Source organism: Camelus bactrianus, chromosome 31 (genome assembly GCF_048773025.1).
Source record: "Camelus bactrianus isolate YW-2024 breed Bactrian camel chromosome 31, ASM4877302v1, whole genome shotgun sequence".
NCBI lineage: Eukaryota > Metazoa > Chordata > Mammalia > Artiodactyla > Camelidae > Camelus > Camelus bactrianus.
This window is the reverse complement of record NC_133569.1, coordinates 14,841,214-14,866,278: the sequence shown is the minus strand read 5'-3', so window position 1 is coordinate 14,866,278 and position 25,065 is coordinate 14,841,214. Positions and strand designations below refer to the sequence as shown.

Sequence of the window (25,065 nt, the reverse complement as noted above, 5' to 3'; positions counted from 1 at the left end):
CCCTCCCTCCACTCACTGGACTGTGCCCCAGAGAAAAGATTACCTGTTTTCCAGTTCTTAGGTCACATCTAAGGGCTAGTTCTTGACTCCAAGTGGGGGGAAAAAAGAAAAGGAAAAATCTGGGCCCTTTAGCACTCCGTGTTGTCTCCAGAGCCGACTCCTCTCTCACTAACCGAAAGTGCTTTGCAGGTCTTATATTCGTGATCCTCATATGAGTGTCACCAACACAGAAGCTGGCCCTGGGGGCTTTCCCTAGAAAGGCAGAGGAGCTAAGGCAAGTTGCCCTGGCTCTATCTGGCGCTCACATAGCATGGGGCAGCCTCTCTGCTGTTCTGAAAGGGCGATGGGAAGAAAGACGAGGCAAAACCAAGATGGAGGAGGGTGGAATTGGGAGAAAGCAGGGAGGCTGAGCATGAGCTAAGTTGGATCACATTTTTTCAAGCAGAGCAAGTCATGTGCTTTCACTATTGTAGAAGCGCAATTGGAACATTAGGAATACACAAAAATGGGGGGTGGGGTGGGGAGGGCACTTCACTCTGAAACTTTACCAACTTTACATGTAGGTGCATGTAACCTGTCTGCTTTTCTATCACTATATAAAAATTCGAATGAACTCAAACGTAATGTTCAGCGGCGCCCCGGTTTTGCGTGAGTGATGCCGGTGGAACGGATGCCCATGCAACTGACGACTCCCCTTCTCGACTGGGTTGCATTAGGTGCCCCGGGCGGCGGCAGCCCAGTCCCGCCTCGCAGGGCGCGGCCCCTCGGCTCGGGAAGGCGCTCCTCTCCCGGGCGCGCGGCGGGAGGGCGGCCGCCCCGGCCTCGGACGCCGGCACAGACTGTGGCCGCCGGGTAAGAGCGGAGGTCCGGGCCCGGGCCGAGCGGGCGCGGGGGCTCCGCAGGGGAGCCGCCGGCGCCAGGACCAGGCTGCTGCCCGGAGGGAAGCGGCGCGGGCGAGCGGGGACGGGAAGCCGGGCGGCCAGGGGAGGAAGCGGGGCCGCGCACCGGGCGCCAGGCCGGGAGGCGCTTCCGCGCCCGCGGCCCCCTCCGCGGGCCCGGGCCAGGGAGCGCCGGGGCTGGGGGCGGGGGCGGCCGGCCGGGGGCTGACCCCGAGCGCCGCCGAGTCTGCGCCCGCCCGCCGCCCCGCGCTCGCCGCCCGCCGCCTCGGGTGACGCGGCGGCCGTCGGCGCGCACCTCATCAATAAGGCCTGACAGGCCGCCGGCTCCGCGGCCATCCATCACCCGCCCGCGCGGCCGGAGGCGCGGGGCACCCCGCGCGGGGGGCGGGCGCGGGCCCGGGAGCCGGCGGGCCTCGAGAGAGCCGGACCCGTGGTCACGGGGAGCTGGGGTGACTGCACCTAAGCCCCAAAACAGACCCGCACGTCTCAGGGGCAGCGTTTTCTATCGATCAACAAATATTTGACTTTATTCCACCTCTTAATCCCAGTGTCTTGTAAGGATGTGTTCATTTGCTTTTAAAGAGCTGTAAGGGAGCTCAGACATGATCGAGCACAACCCCCACATTTCACGGATAAGGAAACTGAGACAGAGTCGGGGCTGGGCCTGCCTGAGGTCACACATCCAGGTGGCGAGGGAAAACGAGAGTCCGCGTCTCCTGACTCCTGATTCCGAGCTCCTGCGCCGGCCACGCTGGCATCCTGCAGGACGCCTGACTCATATGCGTGTTTGGCATCAAATATGTGAAATGGACCTGCATGTTGTGGGCCCTCGGGGTCCGCACAATTCCTGCCCCTAAGTCAGGTCGCCGCCTCGGTGTGCGCGCGCGGGCGCCCGAGCGCGCGTGCTCAGGTCCCGAAAGAGAACAGTAAATGAGGCGAAAGTATGGGGGGGGGGGCACCTACATATACAAATAATACAGTTCCTTGAAGAATTCATTTACTTCCTCTTGCCACCTACTCCCCCGCCCAAGAAGTTAATATGGTTTTTCTTCTAACTTATTGGTTCCAGCACTTTCTCTCTGTTGCCTGTTTACAGGACTCTTTTCCTCGTTGGTTTGAACCAGTTTGGAAGTAGGGACTTGTGTTCATCCTTAGATCTCCAAAATTTGCGTGGTGTTTAGCACATAGTAAGCTTTCAATAAATGTTTGCTATATGAATTACAATACTTGTAAGGGAATTTAAATTATTCAGGTTCAGAGGACATTGCGGCTGCAAGGACTCTCAGATCCTGGTGTCCACTCTCATTTCATCAGAGAGAGCCGGATCCTTGATTTACCCCAGGCCTCCCAGGGGGTAAGGTCAGACCCCTCCTGGCCTCCCGGGTGCCCTCCTTTTCCCCCTAGAAGGATGCCTGCCACAAACTCCCAGTTGTGGATTCCTGCATACTTTTTACTTCTTTCCTTTCCTTCCCACCTTTTGGTTCTTCCCCTACTTAATTAGCAAGCTCTCCAAGGATGAGGAGGAGAGTAACAGGGAAATCAATTGATGAAGCCAATCTGTTTGCTTTATTTCTAACAGGAAACAGTATTTTGTAGGGTTTTGTTCTGGGTTTTTTTTTGTTGTTGTTGTTGTTGTTGATGGTGGTGTCTTGTGATTGTTGGTAATGTTGGTTTTTAAATTCAAGTGAACAGGATGAGATAAAAGCCAATGACCAATGAGTGTCTGTTAACCTTAACATTCGTTTTCCCTCCATTACCACAGTGCTGTGACGGGAGTTAGAAACAATATTATCCACAACTCTTGGAAAGGGTAGAAATGAACACACACACCCCACTTTTATTGCATAGAAAAGATAGCAGAGCCATCCTATGGCCCAGGTCGTCAGTGGCTTTGGGCTCCCTTGTGATGTCCATTAGACTGAGACTTCTGTAAACACAGGTACAAAGTGTGGTTTTATCTGGCACAAGACACACTTTTTCCGGGTTACCATCCACCCATCCATGTGCACATCATGAACTGTGACTGAGTGTAATGAAAATCGATGTAAGAATCAGAGTTAAAACAAGTTGTCCTGAAGAACTGTTGTGAAGGTTGAATGCAGTCATGTACAGGAAAGGCCATGTTTTACTAAATGGGCCAAGGGAAATGCAGTTCTACTCTCAGGGGCAAACTCATTCCTTCAAGGCCAGGGCCTGGCTTACTATTGCCTCATGGGACTAGCGGGAATAAACCCAGTCTCTCCCAACTGACTAGGTTCTGGCCAGCTGGCCACTCTGCATTCCCTGCCAGCGGGTTGCCTTGGGGAGCAGCAGTGTGATTGAAAATGACTTAGCAATTTCTGAGCTTCTGCCACCTGGTTCTAGGATTCTCAGGATGAGAGAAGAGTCACCCTTCTGGCGTGTCACCCTCCCTGCAATAGGGAGGGCCAACCTTGGGTGCTGGATCCTTTTAAAAGAGATGTAAGGCTTTCTTTTGTATGTAAATTACATTTCTGAAGTATTTTAGGTGGGAGTGGAACATGTGCCCGGGATGTGAAATCTCACTAAAGACTGAGGAATGGGTGTGTGTGTGGAGAGAGGCAGAGAGAAAGAGAATAGGGGTTGAAGAATCTTTTCCTGCCCTAGCAATCTGTCTTATCACCGCACTTTTTAAAAAGTCTGATTTATGGAGGTGGAATTTACATGCAGTAAATTCACCCTTTTTGTGTACAGTTCTGTGAGTTTTGACAAACACACAAATGGTGTAACCACCACCATAATCAAGATACAGAATAGTTCCAGCACTCTCCCAGATTCCCTCCATCCCCTTTGTAGTCACCTCTCCCCTAAACCCCTGTCCCTGGCAACCTCTGTTTTCTCTCCCTCTGGTTTTGTGAAAACGTCATATAAATTTGTTCCTTTAGTCTTTTGAGTCCGGCCTCTTTTATGCGGCCCTAGGGCACGTGAGATCCATTCTTGGTGTTGGGTGTCTTTGTAGTTTATTCTTTTTTGTTCCTGAGTAGTAGTCCTGTGTCTGCATGTCCCTCCATCTATTTCCCAGTCAAGGATCATTTGTGTGGCTTCCGGTTTGGGTCAATTATGAATAAAACTGTAAGTTTTGAAGATACCAGCAATGCTCTTTCATAGGTTAAAACATAACTTACACTTAGTTTTTCTTATCCTGAGGCAAAGCACAATTCATCTGCTGAAGCAAACATGTTCAGAGTTTGGAGAGAGGATGTCACAGTCCCTGAAAAACATAGGGTGTGGAGGAGTGGGGTGGGGGAGAAGGAAGAGAGGGGGAGAGAGAATGAGAATTCTTGGCTTTTGAAGTGGAATAGAGACAAACTTCTTACACAGTGATTGGGAAATTGATCACTCTGGACTGATAAATCTGCGTCTCATTCTCTCTGCTCTGAGCTCTCCACCCAGTCCCTACCCCAACCCCAGGCAGGGTGTCGGCTATGGGAACTGGCCTCTCCAGAGACCTCCTGGGGTGGAGGGTGCAAGGATTCTTCCCCTGGCAGGGGAAAGGTCGCCATCCCTGTGAGAGGTGGTGTGAGATGCGGGGGGGGGGGGGGGGGGGACAGGGCGGGCGCAGTTTGCAGAAGCTCCTGGATTAGCTCTGCTCCCCAGTCAGTGAAACCCGCCAGCCCTTCCCTGACTAGGTGTTCTCTTTCCCTCAGACCCTTCAATTCTTGGTTTTGCTCCCTTTAGTTCCTCACCCTTTGGCAATTTGCTGTCAATTAGCACCTCTGCTGAAGAGGGCCTGGGGCTGTGGAAGAAGCAGACTTTAAAGGCAGAGCATCCTCGTCTTTCAATCAAGCTCGCTGATCCAGAATGTAGGGAGACGTTGAAAGTAGCCCAGAGAAATGGCACGCCAGGGATCTGCCAGTCCTTCTGCACTCAGGTCAAAATGCAGTAGCTATCCTTTTGAGAGAAATAGGTAGGTGCAGCTCTTGGAAGCATCATGCCTTCCATTTTCTCCTTCTGATGTCTCAAGAAACCAGTAATTTCCAAATAATGAATAAATGCTTCCAAGCCCAGGGGTGTGAGAGAGAGACTAGCCCACTCTTTTTGGGCACCTGCTGCCCCTGAGGGGTGGTGGCCTGTTGGCAACATGACTGTCGGTTACAGGGAATCCCAGGCCTGTGCCAAGGGGGTTCCAGCCACCAGCCCCCCATCAGCCCCCCAGCTCACCGCCGTTCCCGCAGCCAGGCTTTGGGCGCTGCTCAGGGCGGCGGCGCTGCTTGCGGTGGGTGGCGGGGCGGGGGTGGCGGCGGATGATGCTGTTTTAGCACTTGGGCTTCGCGCTTCCTTGACACTTTCCTGTCTCTCGCTCGCCGCGCCAGGTCGCGGCGCCTGCCTGGGCGTCTTCTCCAACTCCGGGTCACCGCGGGCCCAGTGGCCAGGGGAAGGGTGCCGGGGCCGCCCGTGCGGAAACCGTCCTAGGCTGGCGCTGGGAACACCGCGTCTCCGGTGACCCCGCAAGTCCCCGAGATGCGCGTCGGGGTCTTGGACTGGCAGCGCTCCAGCCGCTGGTGTCCCCGTCACCACAGCTGCCCTCCCGGGCGACTCGGGAGGGTCCTCGCTCTGTCTGGTCCCCCTCCTCCATTCGGCGGCCTTTTCCTTCCCAGCTCTCTGCTAGCTTACCCTCTCCCGGGGGGGGGGGGGTGTCTCCATCTCTATTACTATCACCTGGTCTCTTGACTCCTATCTCGTCCTCTTTCTATGGGTCTGTGTTTCCCTCTCCTGTCGTCCGTTTGCTCTCTTTTCTCTGGTCTCTGTTCTCTCTGTCCTTTCTCTGCTCTGTTTTACCCATGACACTGTACACCATCTAACACTCTGCAGTTAACTTATTCTCCGTCTTCCTCTTTTAGAATGTTCTAAGGTCTCTGAAACAGATTTTTTTTTCTATTTTGTTCTATGCTGAATCCCAGTTCCTGGCACCGAGTAGGTGCTCAATAAAAAATGGACTGAATGCGTGAACACGTTAATTAATTAATGAACGAATCCCATCCCTCCGGGTTCTCAGGCCAGTCTTTTCTTTGTCCTTTCTGTCTGCCTTCCTGTCTCTCCCCTCTTCCTCTCCTTTCTCTTGCTTCTGTGTCTCTCTATCTATCCTTCCCTCATTTTTCTCTTGATCCTGGCATTTGACAAGATCTATCTTTAAAAAATGTACGGGCCTGCGCCCTCGGCAGGGAGTCAGTACCCCGGGTATCTTTGTCCATTCTTTGTCCCAGGAAGCCCGGCAGCCTCCCTTACCAACCGCTGCAGCTTCAGCGCCCAGCCAGTTTCCCTAGCTGAACTCCACTTCCAAAATCCTGACTGTGACCCCTGGAAACACCTTCTTCCTGCAGACCCCAGAGTCCAGGGACTCCACGGTCTCCTTAGAGGCAGCCTAGATTTGGGCAGGAGATTTGTAGGCGGCCAGGCAGGTAAATGCTCCCCAGCGACCCGGACTGGGCCTCTCTCCAAGTCTAGCATGGACTTCTGCATCCTACTTTGAGAAATGATGGTGACTCTGGGCACCTACTGTGTGCCAGGGGACACATTCTCCTTTGAGGAGAGCGTTGTATTCTCCATCTCCCAGCAGCCCTAAGAGATGCTATTAACAATTACTTTTGTAATTGTAATCATTCAGCAAGTACTGGGCATCTACTATGTGCCAGCCCAGGCAGCTGTCCTCAAAGAGCTTACCTTCTGGGGTGTGTGTGGGTGGGGGAGAGGAAAGGGGAACTACAGATAAACTAATTTATAAGTCTGGAGAACATAAGACCCAGGAATTAAGCAAATTCACATTTTATGTATTCCAAGAATATTTATCATGCTGTTGCTCTGTACTGGACCACACCAGTGATGCAGCTTCAAAATTCCCTGACAGAGGAGGAAGGAAGGAGGACCCACAAGTGGAAAAAAGTGGGGCCTATATCATCAAGGGAGATCCCGGAGGCGGCAGCTTCGGTCCTGAAGAGTAGGGCCCCTCCAGACAGCCCAAAGATGCTACAGGGCCAGAGATGGTCTCTGTGCAGCCTGGACAGTGGGTGCCAGAAGCTCCCGCCTGCTGAGGTCCTCAGATGTGGAGGAGGAGAGGAGGCCAGGCTGGGGGGCGGGGGGGGCAGGAAGAGGGGCGCACGCGAGGGCGTCAGCCTGGCCGCAGCGCTCCGGGTGCTTCGCTCCCCGCGACCCGCTGGCGGCAGTGCCCGGACTCCCGGGCGCCGGGACCGGCTTTCAGTTCTGGCCTCCGCTGCCCCGGGACCTGAGGAGCGCCCTCCCCATTCAAAAAGCTTCTGGCGTTCTTCCCGAACTTAATGAAAACGTGGAGAGTCCTTTTCGGTTTTCTTTCCCTTCCCACAGGCTCTTAGATTATGCGACACGAACTATTTTATTTTTAATTGATTTTAATTTTTAAATGTCAGACGTACTCATTAAAAGAAATTTAGAAATACTCGAAAAGCAAAACAAGGGTTTTAAAAAGCGTACCATTATAGAAACTCGATAATAAATAGAATGATAAGAGGACTAAGACTCAAATCTAGTTTTGAGACTTATCACAGAACGCACGGGCTTTGCCACCTCTGACAAGTGTCTTAACCTCTCTGGGTCTCCTAGCTCCAGTTTGTATGAGGATGGGAACCCCTTCTCTCCCTCCCTCTACCGCAGCAATGTTGTTTCCGAGAGAAAAAGGGAATTTGAAAGTGTTCTGTAATCTGGAAATGACTATAAAATAGAGTGTGTGCCAAAAACCGGTCCTCAGGGCCGGAAGCACCAGGAAGCGTTTGTGGTCTGTGAGAGAGATCATGGCTGTGCTTTGCAACACCGAGTAGTATTTTTACAAGCAATCCAGAATTGAAAAGGATAGATGCCTGCTCGCCTCACTGCGGGCCGGGCCAGAGGCTGATAGTCGTTTCCTGGGGTGCAGAGCTCGGTTCCCGGGCGAACAGGGCGGGGGTCTCTATACTCCTCCTCCCCCACCAAAGAATTCCCGGTGCCAAGGCACGGGGCTCACGGAGGGAAGGAAGTTTTCAGAGCAGCACAGCTTAATTCTTTCTCCATTTTTCCGTCGGCGGGGACCCGCGCTGAGGGTTGTGCAGGGCTCAGTGCGGGCCCCGCGAGCGGAGACCGAGTGTGGCCGAGAGAGGAGGAATCGCATTGGCGGCGCCAGGCCCGGCGGGGGAATTGAGGGCCGTGTGGGGACAGAAGCCGGCAAACGTTCCGCGCGGGTCCCTTTGTCTGTCCCGGAGCCCTTGTGCACAGAGCCGCCGAGAAGCACCTACATCTCGGAGGAATTCGCTACACAGGGCGAGGGGTGACTTCCCTACTCCCCTCCCTAATTCTAACTGCAGGTTTTTTGTTCCCGATGATGGTAAGACCTTGGGGGCCTGGCGTCCTTTCAGGCGTCGCTGGTGTTTTGGGCCCGCGGCCGGCAAGGCTGATTTCCGCAGAATGCCCAGCGGCTGCACCAGCCAGAATGGACAATGTGGCACCTTTGCTGCGCTCCGGGTCCCGCCAGGAAATACAAGGAACCCCGCACGGGGAGACCCTCGCTGGTGTCACTGTGAATTCCATCTTCCACTGTTTATTAACTTCTTTTTTCCCCAGAAACTAGAGTTCAGATTCCTCTGTACACCATGTTCTGCCTACAAATGCGTCTCTTACTGAAGGAGGGACATACTCAAGTCCCAGAGGCTTTAATGGAGCAAGGAAAGGCAACTCATCTTTGTGTTCTGGAGAGTTTTTTTTTTTAAAGCTTATAGTACATCTTAATAATTCTTATTTGTCTTGACTCATTAGATCCAGGCCCTTAGCAAAAAGAGGACAAAGACTCACAGTATTAAATTTTCCTTGTAGATTATGGGAAAGAAAAGCGGAAAAATGTGAATGGGGTTGGGCCACATCTCAGGCCAGCCCAGAGACATCTCCTTAAAAATAGCCAGCATCCGAACCTCAAAGCACCCCCCACCCCTTCCCAGCTGCCTCCTGAGCAAGGGAGAAGCCTGGGAATTTAGCGGCAGCCGATAAACCTCCTCCAGCCGGCGGGCCAGCGAGGCCTTGAAATGCTCTCTGCTCCTGGCAACGGCGGCGGCGGCGGGGCCGCCACGGCGGCTCCCGCCTCGCCCAAGGGAGGGAGGGGGCGAGGAAAAACGAAACACCCTAAAAGAGCAGGCTGCTCACCAACTACCCTCTGGACCGTCCTTGAGCTGAGCCCTTTGGGGAGAAAGTTGGGGCGCTGGCCCACAGGGGGAAAAAACACACGGGAAACAAGACACAAAGTTCTCGGTTCTAAGCGCCTTCCCAGAAGCAACGAATCTGTCACGGGCTCCCAGGCTTCAGCCCACCAGGAGACGTGAGTGGGGTAAATGAGCTCTGTCACAAGCCTGGGCAGGAGCCGCCCCCCAGCAAATCCGGGGTTCCTCGCCAGCCAGCGCTTAGAAAAATCAGGCCCTTCCATCGGGGGTCTCACAACAGTCACATAGACTAGGACCCCCACCATTGTACAGAGGAGGAAACTGAAGTCTGAGGGTAGGAGGTGAAGACTGGGGGTAGGAGGTGCGGGGAGTAGGGCGAAGCTCGCCCCTTGTCACTTGGCTAATGCGACCCTCAATACTCGCGCTGCGGCCAACCAGGCACTACCGAGGTAGCTAGCGTGGGAGCGGCCTGTGTCCTTGGCTTTGGTGAGGACGCTCAGATGGCCTCTCCCTTCCCCCATGCTAAGCCCCAAGGCCCGGTGCCCAGGTTCAGCACTTTTTGCCCTCTGGAGGTCGAGCGTGGGAGGCAGCTCTGAGATGTGGGGCATCGCTGTAGCCATAAATTCCCAGGGAGAAGAGAGATGGCTGGGCAGCTTCCAGCTCCTCCAAGCTCTGCCTTTCAAGCCTTCAGAAAGCCCTCGTAGGCCCCTGAGCAGACCTTTGGCTTCCTGGCTCTGTCTCGTTCGCCCCAAAGCGAATGAGGACCGGTTTCAAACAGCGCAGGGGTCCCGTTCCCTTCTCGGCTGCATCTGAAAGTGCACCGATCAGAGTGTCCCAACGAAACCGCCTTTCCCCGGGACCAGCCTCCGGGATTCTCAGGACCTCGTCCCTCTTGAGCTCCCAGGGCTAGGATCTGCAGCGCCAAATTCTGCAGAGTTGGGAGAAGTTGGAGAAGGGACCCCAAGCATTCCGCCCTCAGCTTCTGGGGCGCGAAGGGGCCCAGGCGGGCAGCGGCCTGGGGAGCGCGGTCCGCGCGTCCAGCCCGCGCGCAGCCCTTCCGCCGCTCTGCCAGGCACCTCAGTTTTCTCTCCTCGGCTTGGGCCCATCTGGACCTCCGCACCTTTAGCTCAGGGAAGAGAATTCCCCGCGCAGCCGCGCTCAGTCCTTCCTCCGGGATTTTCCTGAGAATCCCCACGAATTGGCCACGATCCCTTTGGGGGTTTCCTTCCAATCAGCCCCGCGTCCTAGCCTCGTCCTCAGCGCCCGGATTGCCCTCGCGCAGGCCGGGAATCCACGACCGGTTACCGACTGCGGAAGCGGGTGTCGCCCCTACACTTACTTCGGAGGCGCACAGGTTTCTTGCAGGGTGGTATCCCGGCCCCCTCCCGACCCCTCCAATCTGCTGTGAGAAGCCTGGGCTAGGGAGAGAAACACTGCCTGGGGCGGGGGCGGAGGGGGGGGTTGGGGGGAACTGAACCGAAAGCTTGAGAGCCACCGGCCGGCTGTTATCTGGAGCTGAAGGCTGCGGTAATCGATGGGTTATTTTTACGCGGTAATAGGGCCCTGTGATTGCTCTATTAACCTTTAGACCTGTCTGAGGGACTCTCCGACTCGCAGCCCCGCTGCGCTGGGGCCTCTAGGCACTGACGCCAACTCCAAACTCAGACCTGCCACCCTCCCCGCCGTCGCTCTAGGGAGGGGGGCTTGAGGCCACTGGAGGAGCCTTCTGGGCCGAGAAGCCCCGCTGGGCTGCCGAGCTCCCTACGCCCTCGCCAAGTCCCTTGGATTGGTGCGGCGGCGCCAAAGGCTGCAGAGAAAACGTAAAGATCTGAAGGGAGGAGGCCTCAGGACCTGGGAAGCTTCGCCATGGAAGGGGGCACATTATACATGAATATATAAAACTGTGCGCAGGAGCCGGCGCCTTGCGGACTCCCTGGGCTGCTGCGAAGGTGAAAGGGAGGTTTCGGTCTCTGAGCTCTGACTGGGGGGACAAATCCCAAATTTGGCGTCTCTTCCCAGAGTCCGGGGCTAGGAGGATCCCCACTACCCACTACTCACTGTCACCCGGAGGCCTGCAGCCAGCCGGGCACCCCTGGTGACTCACTGCTCCACTCCGGATCCGGGGTCGCGCCCAAGAGGTCACCTTCCCCTCTATCAGCCCCGCCCCTCGCCCACTGCGTCCTGGGCCGCGGAAGGTACCGACCACCAGGAGGCGGGAGGGGGAGGGAGGAGGTGGAAAAGAAAGGAGGAGGCGGGAGAGAGAGGATTCATTAATAAAGTTGCCCCTGGGCAAACCGCAAACCGAATTGATCTCGGTGGGTGAAGCCCCGCGCCCCAGCGGTAGCACTGTGGCCTGTTCCGAGGAGATCCCTGCGCCTGGACTTTGCCTGCTAGGGGAGTTTTTTGAAGAGCCCCGCAGCCCGGCGCCCGGCGGAGGTGCAGCGGCTGCGGCGCGCCCCCGCCCCCTACCCTTGCACGTGACTCCCTCCGGCCAGTCAGCGCCCGCGAGCTGGAGCTCAGGGGCCAGGGGATCCGCGCGGTGAGCTGGGGGACTCCGAGGCGGCCGGCCGGGAGGCTGCGAGAGGCGCCGCCGCCGCCGAAGCTCCCGCCGCGCCGGGGAAACGCGCGCCGGCCTCCAGGAAGCTCTAGCCCCGGCAGGTATGGCGTTTTTCATCCCTCTCCTTTCTCCTTCCCACTAGCAGCAGAGCCCTGATCTCCTCTGGGCTTGTTTGCCCAGGAGTAGAGAGGTAACTAGCGGGTGGAAAAGAGACATTGGTCACTCCCCCCTCCCTAACCTTGGCCATTGCCTGTTCTACTTTGGCTGAGCAGCTTCTTTAAAGCAAAGGAAGATTTGGGGAGCGGGGAAGCGAAGAGAGATATTAGAAGTGCTTCTGGATTCTTTTTGTGTGAATTTGAACGTTTCTGATTGCTGCCCTCGCGTGCAGATTCCCCAGCCCTTGTTTGCACCTAACAGGCCAGGGCCTGGGTGATGATGATGGCCGTGAGTAGTCACCCTGATCAACTGACCCGAGACAGGCCGCGCGGCGGCTCGAACACGCAGGGACTCAGAAGGAGGAGTGTCGCCCGTGGGCCACAGAGTGGCGGCAGGAGGCGGCGCAACTGGGCCTTGGGCCCGGGGAGGCGCTCCGAAGTCGGAAATGTCTGCTGAGCGCCTGCACTTTTTATATCTTTCTGGCCGGCTTTCCAGTCTTCCCCTCACTAAGCTAGCGACCCCAGCCACCCACCCTGCTTTGGGTGAAATTAACTGAGTGCAGGAACCCGGTGGAGAGCAGCGTGGTCCCTCCGCTGGCCACGGGGAGCTACCCCGGTACACTAAATATGTCGCTTGGCTTTGGGCTGGAAGGTGACCCAGGGGAGAGGAGGATGTCCAGGCGGTGAACTGCCACCAGGTTGAGAGAATGAGGGGCCTAGAGATTGGGGGGAAGGGGGTGTGAGGGACCCAGGGCCGGTGGGAGCCCGAGCCGGCGCTGCCGGTAAGGTTGGGGAAGCGCCTCGGGGAAGTGTTTCCTGTGTTTCTCAGAAAAGGAACTGCAGGCAAGAGCAGGTTCCAGGCTTTTAAAGAGCGAAAGGTTGCATTGGGGTGACGGGGTGATGCAGACACACACACTTCTGAATCTCCACGTCCCCGGAAGCAGCCAGCTTCATTATTGCTGGCTAGTGTGCGCATTCGTGGGTGACAGTTTTCTATGCAGCAGGCCGAGGGCGAAGGCGCCAGCTGAGCCGAAAGAGCAGGAATGACCTGTAAATGGACGGGAACTTCAGGGCGTGCTTTCTCAGAAATAGTTCAGAAAAGGGCTAAGTCAGGAGGGAAGAAAGCATGACGGCTAGCCTGTGAATTTGGGGTGAACTGGTGTGAGTGAACTGGTGTGAGTGATAAGGAAGGGAGGGAAGACTGGGGCACAAGCCTGAGTCCCATAGAGAGGCCAGACCTCTTCCGTCGTTCTCAGGAGCTCGCTCTGCTCCCTCTGAGGTGATCTGCTTGGAGGCTTAATTACAGAAACAAGTGAGAGTCCTTTAAAGGGAGTAGTTAATTTTGCATCTTAACAGAAAGGTATAGAGTGGTATTTTCTCCACCTCCTATTGTTCAGTAATCCAATTCCGAGGTAATGTAACAGTCATTTTAAAAGGCAGAGGCTGTAATAGAGACAAATGTTAAATTTATGGCATTTTTAGCATTTACATTTTTAAAGCTTGTTAAGTTAGCATCTGTAAGTGTATTGGAAGTTGAATTACAGAATTATAAATCTTCCTTTCCTGCAGTTATGTGAGAAAAGAAACTTACAATATTTGTTTTAGCACTGCAGGAGTATACCAGAAAATACAATGAAATAGGTCAATTATTTGATTTTAAAATTAAATACTGAATGTTTTATTAAGGTAAACCTGTGTATTTGTTTATTGAACCCCAGAGATTCCTATAGGTATTAATATTTTGTCTTCATTCTCAAAGGGTAAAGTTGGTGATCTCGGGTCAAATATTTTTTATATCTACCCTCTAATCAGACTTACTATTGGAAGGAAATGTTTACCAAACCAATACTTTATTGTGTAGTTTTGAAAATAAGTAATAAGCCATTTAAAAGTTAACATATGACTATATAATATAGTGCTATTAATTCATTATTATTAGTGATGTTGCAAAAATGGTGAAAAGCATGATATAGTGTGTATTAGAGATTCCATTTCCAGAATTTTTTACATGAATGAAGATGACCATTTATTAGAGTACATAATACATCTGAAATGCTTTCTTATGATACCTTAGAAATATGTAATAACAATAATAGCCAACAATTATGTAGAATTTTCTTGTGCCTCTTATAAAAGTTTTGTAAGACCCTGTTGTAAGTGCTTTACAGGTATCAATTTATTATCCTGACAATGATCCTACAAGATAAGTTACCTTTAATATTTGAATTTTTATAAATGAGGAAAGTGAGGCCCAGAGAGGGTTAAGTAATGTGTCTAAAGTCATTCATTCAGTAAGTGGCAGAGCCTGAATTTAGTACATAGTTCAGTTAATAGCTCTGTAATTCTACTATTAATCAAAAAGAAACCACTGTTAAGAGCAGCTGCTTTTTCTTAAGGAGAAAAGTGGGCATGGACTGGACAGACTTAAACCCCTGCAGCCCTACAGATCCTGTCTCCCACTCCCTTTAATTGTACTTCGATCTTAGAGGAGTTTCAAAACTTTCCAATGCTTCAGTTCCCTCTTTTGTAAAGTGAAGAGAGACACTTTTACTTAGTGGAGGTGTGAAGAAAATTACCTGGAACAGAGAGCAGGTATTCTGTTCTTCAGGACATGGAGCTCTTAGTTTTATCAGAGAAATTGCCTGGTGAAATCAAAACACGGGATACAAGGATATAATCAAGTCCTACAAACTGTTCTTCCCCCTAGCAGTGTCATTGGTGTTCTGATTCCATCCAAGGGTGGACTGGTGACTCCGTATGAAAAATCATTAAACGAATTGGAATGGTCCAGTGAGTCCTGTAGTTCTGTAAAGTGACTTCGTACATTCCTCTGACGTTTCTCATCTTAATATCCAATCTGCAAACTTGCCAAAATAAAACTATTTGCAAGAAATGTATATCTTGTCTGATTTGATGTCCACACAGTCTAGCGTATGGGTAAGAGCTTCCACAAACCTTTTCACTGAGATTTAGCAGACACTGTGCTCATTTATAAATATTTAGACTCTGCCAATAGTTTTAAAAAATTGCAAACAAAAATCTCTTAGTTTGCTGGTTTTTTTTTTTTATAAAGTTTGTCTTTGTTTTCCATGGGCAATCTAAAGTTTTTTCATGGCTAAGATGAGTTGGAAATAGGTGGGGGAACAGAGAAGATGAGGGTGAGATTTCTTGGGTCCTAGGCACTGCAAGGAAACCCGAAACGCTTGGATTTTTAAAACATTGTGACAAGAATATTCTAGAAGTACGGTAAAATTGAAGTCCTTACTGACAAGCAACACCAAAAAAATTGACCAAGATCACAACCAGTAATTAATTACATGTCCAGTAACCGGGAAGCCCCACTCCTCAAAGGCTCTCCTCCTCGAGGCTTCCCTCGGGCAGCCAGACCCCACGGCCTCTGCAGAGCAGCTTCCCGTGGAACCGCGTGGCCTCCGTGGGCCCCAAGAGTAGCGATTTTGTTTGCAGGGCGGGACAAGCAACCAAGCTATGGGAAAGTGGGCTCTGAAAACTCCTTATGAACTTTTCCCCCTCTTTGTCGTTCCCCCTTTAGGACCTACCGCGGCTGCATCACGGAGGAAGGAGCCAGCCCGGCCCTCGGCCTTGGAGTCAGCCTGCCGCGCCCTGCGCCCCAGGCCGAGGTGTCCTGAAGACACGGAGCCCCAGGCCCCGGCCCAGGCGCGCCCCCTCGTCTTCGGGACCGTCAGGCCCTGCAGTGGATTTGGCCCCTCCTCCACCACCTCTGGGAACAACCACAAATTCTATTTGGGATTTTCCTGAGTAAACCAGAGCAGAGCCTAGAGTCTTTTGCTCAGTGCTGGATTTAATCAGTGTATGTTTTTGAAGGATTTGGCTTTTTTTTAACCTTTGACTTTTGATCTTCGTTTTTTGTGACAGCCCCTCACTCTACATTATCGGTATTTTCATTTTTGTATTGTTGTTACTGCCTCTCCCCGCATTGCTTCTTGGCCCGAGGACTCGGAAGCTGCGAGCGCGCGGGGCGATGTACCAGAGCCTGGCCATGGCCGCCAACCACGGCCCCCCTCCCGGGCCCTACGAGGCGGGCGGCCCGGGCGCCTTCATGCACGGCGCAGGCGCCGCGTCCTCGCCGGTCTACGTGCCCACGCCGCGCGTGCCGTCCTCAGTGCTCGGCCTGTCCTACCTCCAGGGCGGAGGCGGGGGCGCCGCGTCCGGAGCCGCCTCGGGCGGCACGGCGGGTGCGGCGCCGTCGGCCGCGGGGCCCGGGACCCAGCAGGGCAGCCCCGGCTGGAGCCAGGCGGGAGCCGAGGGAGCCGCCTACACCCCGCCGCCCGTGTCGCCGCGCTTCTCCTTCCCGGGCACCACCGGGTCCCTGGCCGCCGCCGCCGCGGCCGCCGCCGCCCGGGAAGCCGCGGCCTACAGCAGTAGCGGCGGGGCGGCGGGCGCGGGCCTGGCAGGCCGCGAGCAGTATGGGCGAGCCGGCTTCGCGGGGTCCTACTCCAGCCCCTACCCCGCCTACATGGCCGACGTGGGCGCGTCCTGGGCTGCGGCCGCCGCCGCCTCCGCGGGCCCCTTCGACAGCCCGGTCCTGCACAGCCTGCCCGGCCGGGCCAACCCTGCCGCCCGACACCCCAACCTCGGTGAGTGCTGAGCGCGAGTCCCGGGGCGGGGCGGGGTCGGAACGGAGGCTGTCCTGAGCCCCGTTGGGACGTTTAATTTCTCACAAGTATGCGGGGGCGGGGTGGGGGCGGGAGGGGGACGGAGGGGGTGTGTGAGTTTCCAAGGAAAGCAAACTAGAAGACAGAACCTGGAGGCCGGGGTGATGGTGGCGATAAAGTTCACAGCTCCAAGGAGCCCAGATTCTGTTACATCGGGGCGAACCTGCCCTCTAGATCCTTTTATGAAAGAGAGAGATGACGGCGGCGTGGCGGGGTCTGAGTGAGCCGCCGTGCGCCCGGGCAGCGCCCAGCTGCAGGGGACCGCGGAGGCCGGCGGCGCCCCGGGAGCTGGGACCACTGGGCTCCTGCTGCCGCTTCCTCCAGGCCCTCGCTCAGAGTCCTCCGCAGGGAACTGATTACATGACTTAGGCCCAAGGTCTTCTGGGCCATTTGGCCGCCAGGTTGGAGGATCCCTCGGGGTGGCAGAAGATTTTCCTGTGGGAGATTTCACATCGGGAACAAACGAGGAACCCCAGCTAATGGAGATGAGTTGAACTGGGGCCGGCACCAGGCGGGTGCCTCAGGGCCAGGGCATGTTGTGACCTCGTGCTGAATTGGCGGGCAGGGCCGCGTTGGTATGGCCCCCCTGGCGGGTGTCCGAGACTACTCGAAGCCCAGAGGTGCTTCTTTATAATGCTCTACTGAAATCGAGACTTTGCTGCAGGTCCATGTGTCGAGCCCCCCTCTCTTCCCGAGGGCTAGGGTTAGAAATAACAATCGTAATGGGCACAATTGTGTATCTCCTTTGAATGCCAGACCCGAGATGCTGGGCAAGGCAAGCGTGTGCCCCTTCCTCGATTTACGCATGAACCAAATGAAGTCCGAGGAAGGGCTTCTGAGCCTCGTGCTGAGAGAGAAAGGGAAGTGGCAGCACTAGTTCAAAATGCAAACGACCTCTGGTCCTGTGGAATTTCAGGAAGGGACGGGATCGGGTTTGGACGGAGACTGCTCTTGTGGGGGAGGGGAAGCCCAGACTGGAGAAACAAAGTTAACATTTATTGACTACCTACTAAGTGCTAAATCCTTTCGCATTTGTTCTCACTTTGAAGAGTAAAGCCTGTGCCTGCCAGGTTTCCATTCTTGGGCTGACTCTGAGAATGGTCAGGGCTTTGAAGAGCTTTTAAATTATCCCCTGACCCTGGGTGGCCAGGGAAGGTCCCCAGGGGTGTCCAGCCAAATACACATCTCAGGTAAACTGATTAACCGTGGATGTGGCGCCGGGGCTGGGGCTGGGGCTAGGGCTCCCAGTTTCCCCCTCCCCATCACGGGGGAGCCAGACGGCACCCACAGGGGAGGAGGGGCCCCGACTCCGGAGCCCCTCGCGAGGACCTGGGAGAGATAGCGCAGGCAGCATCTCCATACAATGGCAGCTGGAGGTGGGCGTGTTGGGGGTGGGGCGCTCCGGCCCCGCATTCTTCGAACTCTCCTGAATTTCTGTTTTAACAGAAGGAGGAATGGTCCATATACTTCCATTTCTTTTAACTTGGAGATGGGGTGGGGAAGTTGCTTCCTAACCCATTTAATCCTGGGCTGAGAATTTGGTGTTTGGTTAGGGAAAAAAGAGAAGTTCAGAATCCAAAGATGGGGGATACTTTGTGGTCACCAGAGTTGCAGCCGCAACAATGTAAAAAGAAAGATACTGTGTGAGGAGTCCACACAGTATTTAAATTCTCAAATGTAACCCATACCAGGAAGGAGGGTGTTTCCCACATGCCAGTGTCAACAAATGGCAAGTGTGGTCTGTCTTCCTGGTGCTCTGTGCTCTGTCCCACTCGAGCAGGAAGTCCCACCTGAAGACAACCCTTGGCTCCAGCCGAACAGTTGGATTTTCTCTTCTGTACACAGCCAGGTGTTTTAAATGGTCCAGTTATGAAAGTTATTCCATGTGACCTATGTAAGGGGACAGGAGGCAGGTGGAATTTGTTGGCGTTCGCACTTCCAGCACGTTCTGCAGGTGTCACTTACATAAAGGCAAGTTGAGAGCTGTGCATATAAGCATGCTTTTTATATATTGCTCCTGTCACATGGACACTCCTGTGAATGCCTGGTAGCTTCCTGGAGGACCATCGCAGCCACATTCACTGATGCTGAGTGATAGAAGGATGCTGATAAGTGATGACTGATTCCATGATATTTACTGAGAGCTTGCTGTGTGGAGTTGCCACCCGGCCCTACAACGGCAGTACAATGTGGGGGTGTGACGTGGGCAAACCTAGATTCAATTCCAGGTGCCCTTGCGATCTTGGGCAAGTTACTTATCTTTTTCAGTCTCCTCTCTTTCTATAAAATGGGACTGTCATAACTGCCTTTTGTGCCTTAAATTAGAAACATGAAGTAATATTTGTCAAGTACTTGGCTCTGGCACCTTGTAAGTGATGGTATCTTATTAAGGAGTCACCATGCAGAGTGACCAATTTTTCTGATTTTCTCAAGACTGAGGAGCTTTTTAGGATTTGAGGGTTTTAGGGCTAAACCTAGGACAGTCCCCCACAAACGGGGATGGTGGGGCACCCTGAACAGACACAAAGATGTGTCCGTGAGCCCGCAGTGTGCTGCAGCGATGGTCTGAGAGCACCCAGAGGTGGTGTTTCCTCCCCTTGGCAGGAATCTGGAGGTCATTGCCTCAGTGGTGCCTCTGCATTTATTTGATCTTGAAGGGTGAGTAGAAGTTTGCCAGGAAAAGTACCTGCAATTTGAAAAAAAAAGGAAAAGAAAACTTGTGCCTTCATTTACTGTCTGGTCCCGTGAAATAATACAACACAGCATGGCTTTTGTCTAAATAATGTATTTGTCACCACAGGTAAAACAACACAGACTAACTCACCCTGAACTTAGAAACTGTTTTTAGCTTTAATGACGAGAAATAAGAACACCTTTATTTTTCTATGAAGTATTCACTGTTGGTATTAATAATACTTAACATCTTGTCAGAGTTCTTTTGTTGGTTATTGAAATAAGGCAAAAATCAAAGTAATAAAAGTGAGCAGGGGTGTCTGTCAAGCTCTGCACTTGGGAGGAATTGCTCTGCTTTGAGTGCAATGTATATAAACTTCAATTCATTCCAAGTTCAATATGAGCCCTGAAACAACGTTGAATTTGCTAATTGGGCCTCACTAATGGAATTTTGTGACCTTACTGGGGCAGGTACAGAATCTCACTCACTTAAGTGCCTGGCACACACTGGGCACTTAGCAAATATTTTAGCAGAGATCCAGGAGGGTGTTACCGCAGTCCTCTGCCCGCCTGGGTGGGACACACACCACGGTTGCTCAAGAGGTCGACTGGAGGACCTCAGGGGAGGGTGAGCCAGGTGGGAGAGGATTCTGGAAACCTTGGGAAACCCACTGGAACAGTTTCGGTTGGAGAAGCCGCAGGGTGGGTGAGAGATGGGTACAGTTAGCTAAAGGCAAAAGTCTATGGCCCTTTTGTGTTGCTCCAGGTGAGCAGAGGCTGGATTTGAGAAGAGCCCTTTCTCACATGGGGTGGTCGTTGTTGAAATGGAATACGGGGTCTGGCTTGTCTCACTAAGCCCCTGGGCACTGAGAGCACCTCCGGAGATGCCAGTGGAGCGGGGCAGGGGATTCTTGCATTTCAAGGATGAGGGTCCCATTGCTTCCTGTGCACGTGAGACAGCCGTGGCAGGTTAACACAGCTGTTTCCTGCTAAGGAACCCAGTCACGGGTGTTACATAGCCATATGGGTTTGTCAGAGCTCGTGGAAATGTACTATTAAAATGGGAGTATTTCATTGTGTGTACATTACACCACAATAAAGTGGATTTTTGTACCAATTAATGCTTGCAAATACTTAAGGCTGAAAAGGAAACTCGAAATTATATGTGACTGTGCCTTAAATAGCATCATGGTGGATGTTATTGGAAAAGCTATGAAAATACATTTTATTTTGGAATAACAATTCTTTTGTATAGTAAAGCCAGCAATTATATTTTCAAAGGATCTCAAAAATTTTGAATCATTTTAAATATTGATTAAAAAAATAATGACACAATGAAATGTATGTATAGCACTCTCAGGGTTGACCAGATGTTTTCTTTGAAAGCTTTGCCTCATTCACGATGTTCTAAGACTTTGTTTATGGTGCAGGTCGGTGGAAAACTCTGAAGTGTTTTCTGGATCTTTAGGGGACTGCTTATCAATTAAGCTGGTTGCTTTCAGAGCCAGTTCATTTCTGTAGGGAACCTTGTGAGATCAACTCTTAAGTAGCTTGTTTGGCTAGAGAATGATTCGTCCGTCTTTGAGAAAACCAACTTGTTTAACTTTCCGGTTACCACCCTGAGCAAGTCAGTTGGATTTGGGGCTGGTCTGTGGTGCTAAGTTGAGAACCAATTAAATGGGGAAGGTGTGTGGGGGTAGCCAGGGGTGTGTCACTGCTTCTAGTGAGATCTGTCACCTGCCCAGTTGTGTCCCATCGAAAGGTCAAGCCACATTTGCAAGGAACTTTCTAAGCACTCAGGTGGAGTGATGCGCAGGAGACAGTTTTAGATAACACTTTCTTCGGTATCCCTCCCTATTTTTTTTTTTTTTTTTTACTTAAATGAGCTAAGAAAACAAACATACTCTGAGGTGTGGGGAAAAGGAAGTCTGATACCTGTGGGTGGGAGTGTAAATTGGCACAACTTTTGTGGAGAGCCCTTTGTGATATCTGGCAAATTACACAGGAGATACCCTTGACCCAGAAATTCAACTTCTAGGAATTTATTCTACAAATATACTGGCACGTATTAGTTGCAGCACTGTTTGTAACTGAAAATAATTATTCCAACAAAAATTAGAAATAATCTAAATGTGCATTATTAAGGGACTGCTTGTATACTTGTGGTGCATACAAACAACAGGACATCATGTGGGCATGAAATATTAGGAAATTTCTTATGTAATAGGATGGAATCCTCTCTGAGACATTTATAACTGCAGGATGTGTGTGTATAGCATGATAATTGTGTTTAAAAAAAGAGAAGATGATGTGCATTTGAAAATACTTAATTTCTCTCTGGAAATATTAGCAAGAACTTTTTAACATTGATTGCCCATTGGAAATAACTGGAGAGGTGAGGGATAAAGGACTTTTTACCATGTATGCCTTGGAATTTTTTGAATTTTTAACCATCTTAACCATTTTTCATAGTCCTTCCCATGCTTCCTCATTAATCCATTAAATGACAAGAAAACACATTTAAAATACTGGAAGGTTAAAGTTAAGATTTACTTTGTTTTATTTTTTTAACCATCTTAACCGTTTTTAAGTGTCCAGTTCAGCAACGTTAAGTATATTCACAGTGTTGGAAAACAGATTTTCGGAACGTTTTTGTTTTGTAAAACTGGACCTCTACACCTATCAAACAACAACTCCTGATTTCACCCTCCGCCCAGCCCTGGGTAACCACTGTTCTCTGTGAGTCTGACGACTCACATATAAGCTCATGTAAGTGGCAATCATACAGTGTTCATCTTTCTGTGACTGGCTGGTTTCACTTAGCATCGTGTCCTCGGGGTTCATCCATGTGGTAGCCTATGATCTGATTTCCTTCCTGTTTTAAATGCTGAATAATATTCCGTTGTATGTGTGTTCTGCATTTTGTTTATTCATCCATCATGGACATTTGAGTTGTTTCCACCTGTTGACTTGTGAATAAGGCTGCTGTGGACATGGGTATGCAAATGGAATCTTTTGAATTTTGAACCATGTGAATATATTACCAATTTAAAAATACTACACCAATTAAATATTTAAAGAGACATAACTATTCATGAATTAATTTCCTGAAAGTCTCCCTCCTATTTAAAAAAAAAAAAGTTTCTATATTTAGAGTTTATGGATGCACAGGAAAGGTAATTTAAAACATGAATTGTTGTTTATTGAATTTGGCTTTTGATTTTTGCTTATCGAGCAGGAGATTGCTTTACTGAGGGGACCAAAAACACTTATCCTACTCTCAGTTATGTTATCTGGTAGCAGATCTGAGTCACCAGTTGTCAGGTGCCCACCCCTCTCACTGATGTGGCTTCCTCGTGCCCTCATGAGCACCCGCACTGCGACCTTCCCTGGTGTGGGCCTTTCTCCCTCAGGTCGTACTGGGGCCAGCACCAGAAACTCGCTAACCTAGCGCAGTGAGGGGGTTGTGTTAGAAACCCCATTCCCTCCCTCCAGGGCAGGGTGAGTCTTTTAACCAATTCTTTTCAGCCTATCCTTTAAGACCTTTGTGTTGTACTGAATTTAGAGCTGAAGCAGGTTGCAAGCAGCGCTGCTTCTGTTTGCAGAAGAGAAGGACCGCGGGTTTAACATTGCCTTGCTTTAGAAGTGGGCGGTTCTTGCAGGCCCGGGGATGCTGCTGTTTTAAGAGCTTAAAAGGGCCTTTTTGACATCTGCAAGCATTTGTGTGCAGATGACTTCTCTGACCTGCAGTCCTGAGTAAGGTGCAAGTGACAAGGCTCTCTCGTGGCCTGGGAATGGGTATCACCCTGTTACATTGACCTTCTGTGGCCCATGACATGATCTCACGTAACATACTCCATGAAGGATTATTTAAACATTTTATTGGCTACTACAGAGCTATTCCTTTGTCTCCTTCTAAGAAGGTAAGGGAAGGTAACATCAGTGGAGTTATAATAGGAATAACCTCTGATCTGTTGTAATTTATACACAATGAATTACTAGTTTAGGTACATTAATGTTTGGAAACTAGCTAACAACAGTTTAGGGCTAGTCGCCTGTGCCTTGCACTGTGTGTGTACATATGTATGTGTATATTCTTGTGCTGTGCACTAGGTATATATGTAAGTAAGTTGGATTCTTTCTCAAGGGTCGGTGAGGAAGTTGTCAGGTGACAGGGACTAAAAAGTCCTTCGTGAGAAGTAGATATTAGGATCTGTATTTTGCAGGAGAGGAAACTGACGCTCAGATGAAATGATCGCCCCAGTTCCCGCTGGTAGTGAACAGCAGGTCTGTCTTAGAACCCGGGTAAGTCCCGCTTCCAGAACCAGGCTTTCTCCCCGCTTACCACACTTTGCATTTGCCAAATCTGAGGGCATTTATCCCTTCCCATCCAGAAGGTGAGCATGGTTGAGGGACTCAAGAAAACTTGAGGAACTTCTACTTTGCTCTCCACCCGCTCCCTGTCCCTGATGCAGCTTCTCTTCACGAGTCCCCGTTTCCCACCAGTGTCCCTCCAGGTGCCATGTCTTCCCAAGTAACCTTCCAGCAGAATGGGGAGCCCAGTGTCGGGGATCTCTCCCTCACACAAACTTCCTCTCAGCATCCTGATCCGGGTGTGCGGAGACTTAGAGATTTTCCAGCATTCAGACCCTCCAAAGTAGAGGCTTCTTACTCTGAGGGGACTGTTGGCTGCACAGAAGAGCGGAACCATATGGCCGTCCGGGTAGGGGGGAGTATAGCTCAGTGGTAGAGTGCATGCTTAGCACGAGGTCCTGGGTGCGATCCTCAGAACCTCCATTAAAAACAAACAAACAAACAAACAAACAAACAAACACACCATATGGCCCTCAAAATCCTTTTCCTTAAAGAAAACTAGAACCATCTTCTCTGTATTCCATTTTCTCTGAAGTTGGAGCTGAGAAAGGAGGAGAAGTCACAGTAATTATGTTATTTAGTGAAAATGAGAACAGGGGGCATGGATCATGACAGTGAAGAAAGCCCCGTCCCAGGAGAGCCCCGGGGAGTTGGCCTGAGCTGATCACAGAAGCCAGCGGAGGAAGCTTTCTCATTTCTGGCAGGGGGCCTGTGGTTTTATCTATTACTGCTCTGTAATCAGAACTGAGCCAGGATATTCAAGCCTCTTATCTGAATGAAGGGAATTTGGTTTTTCTAGCCTTCGGTACTTTGCAGGAGACCCCAGGTTGCCTTCTTGTCTTTAAATACCTTTTTCCCCCCAAAGGAGGGCCACAATCCAGACAGGTGAGCCATTGCATGTGTTTCAGCCTCTGCGAGCGGACTGAATATGGGGTTGTCTTCCACCCTGTGTGGAGTTGCAGGTGTACTTTACTTCGGAGGAAAAGAAATCAAGGCGTTGCCACCAGAATTTGATGGCCACGTGCTTTGGGATTCCCCAGTCACAGATCCAGTTTTGCTTCTTAAAACTGAATTTGGTCCTTCAAATATTTTTTAAATCTTCCTTTCTTCTTCCCAGTTAAAATCTCCATTTCTACTTTTAGAAATCCAGTCAGACTTTATCACCTCCATTCAGCATCGATCGATAGCAACTGGTGAGCAGGTTAATTATAATCGCAGAATAAACGCTGCAGTCTCAAAGTTCACCACTTTTGCAATGTTTCCAAACCCCTCAGAGACCATGCCAAGAGACTCTCATTGACACATCCAGAGCAGGTGTGGGAGTTTGAACCCCGGGGAGACAATCGGATCTGATTCAAGACAACTCAATTTGGTTTCTTATCTACAGCTTTTCCTATCTTATGATGTCTGTCATTACAGATAAAAAAAAAAAGTTTAGTCAATTGAGCTGGGAAATGGCAAGTTACATTTTCTTCTGATAAAAGTTTCTAGCTGCTGTTTTATCAGATTGGGTTGAAATTGTATGTGTTTCTGTCAAGGTCTGCA

The 25,065-nt window shown here is 51.3% G+C and overlaps 1 protein-coding gene across 5 annotated transcripts in view; it reads left to right on the top strand.

Moving 5' to 3' along the window:
• The window catches only part of GATA4 (GATA binding protein 4), a 73,171-nt gene that overhangs the window by 13,514 nt on the left and 34,592 nt on the right, over nt 1–25,065 (top strand). The window contains exons 1-2 of one of the 5 annotated variants that reach the window (XM_074355529.1): nt 702–852; nt 15,330–16,395. In XM_074355529.1, the coding sequence (XP_074211630.1) occupies nt 15,780–16,395 (616 nt within the window). In that variant the 5' untranslated portion in view covers nt 702–852; nt 15,330–15,779. Of the gene's footprint in view, nt 1–701; nt 853–11,027; nt 11,726–15,329; nt 16,396–25,065 lie in introns of those variants that run through there. The other 4 variants (XM_074355531.1, XM_074355526.1, XM_074355530.1 and 1 more) reach the window with 4 other exon arrangements.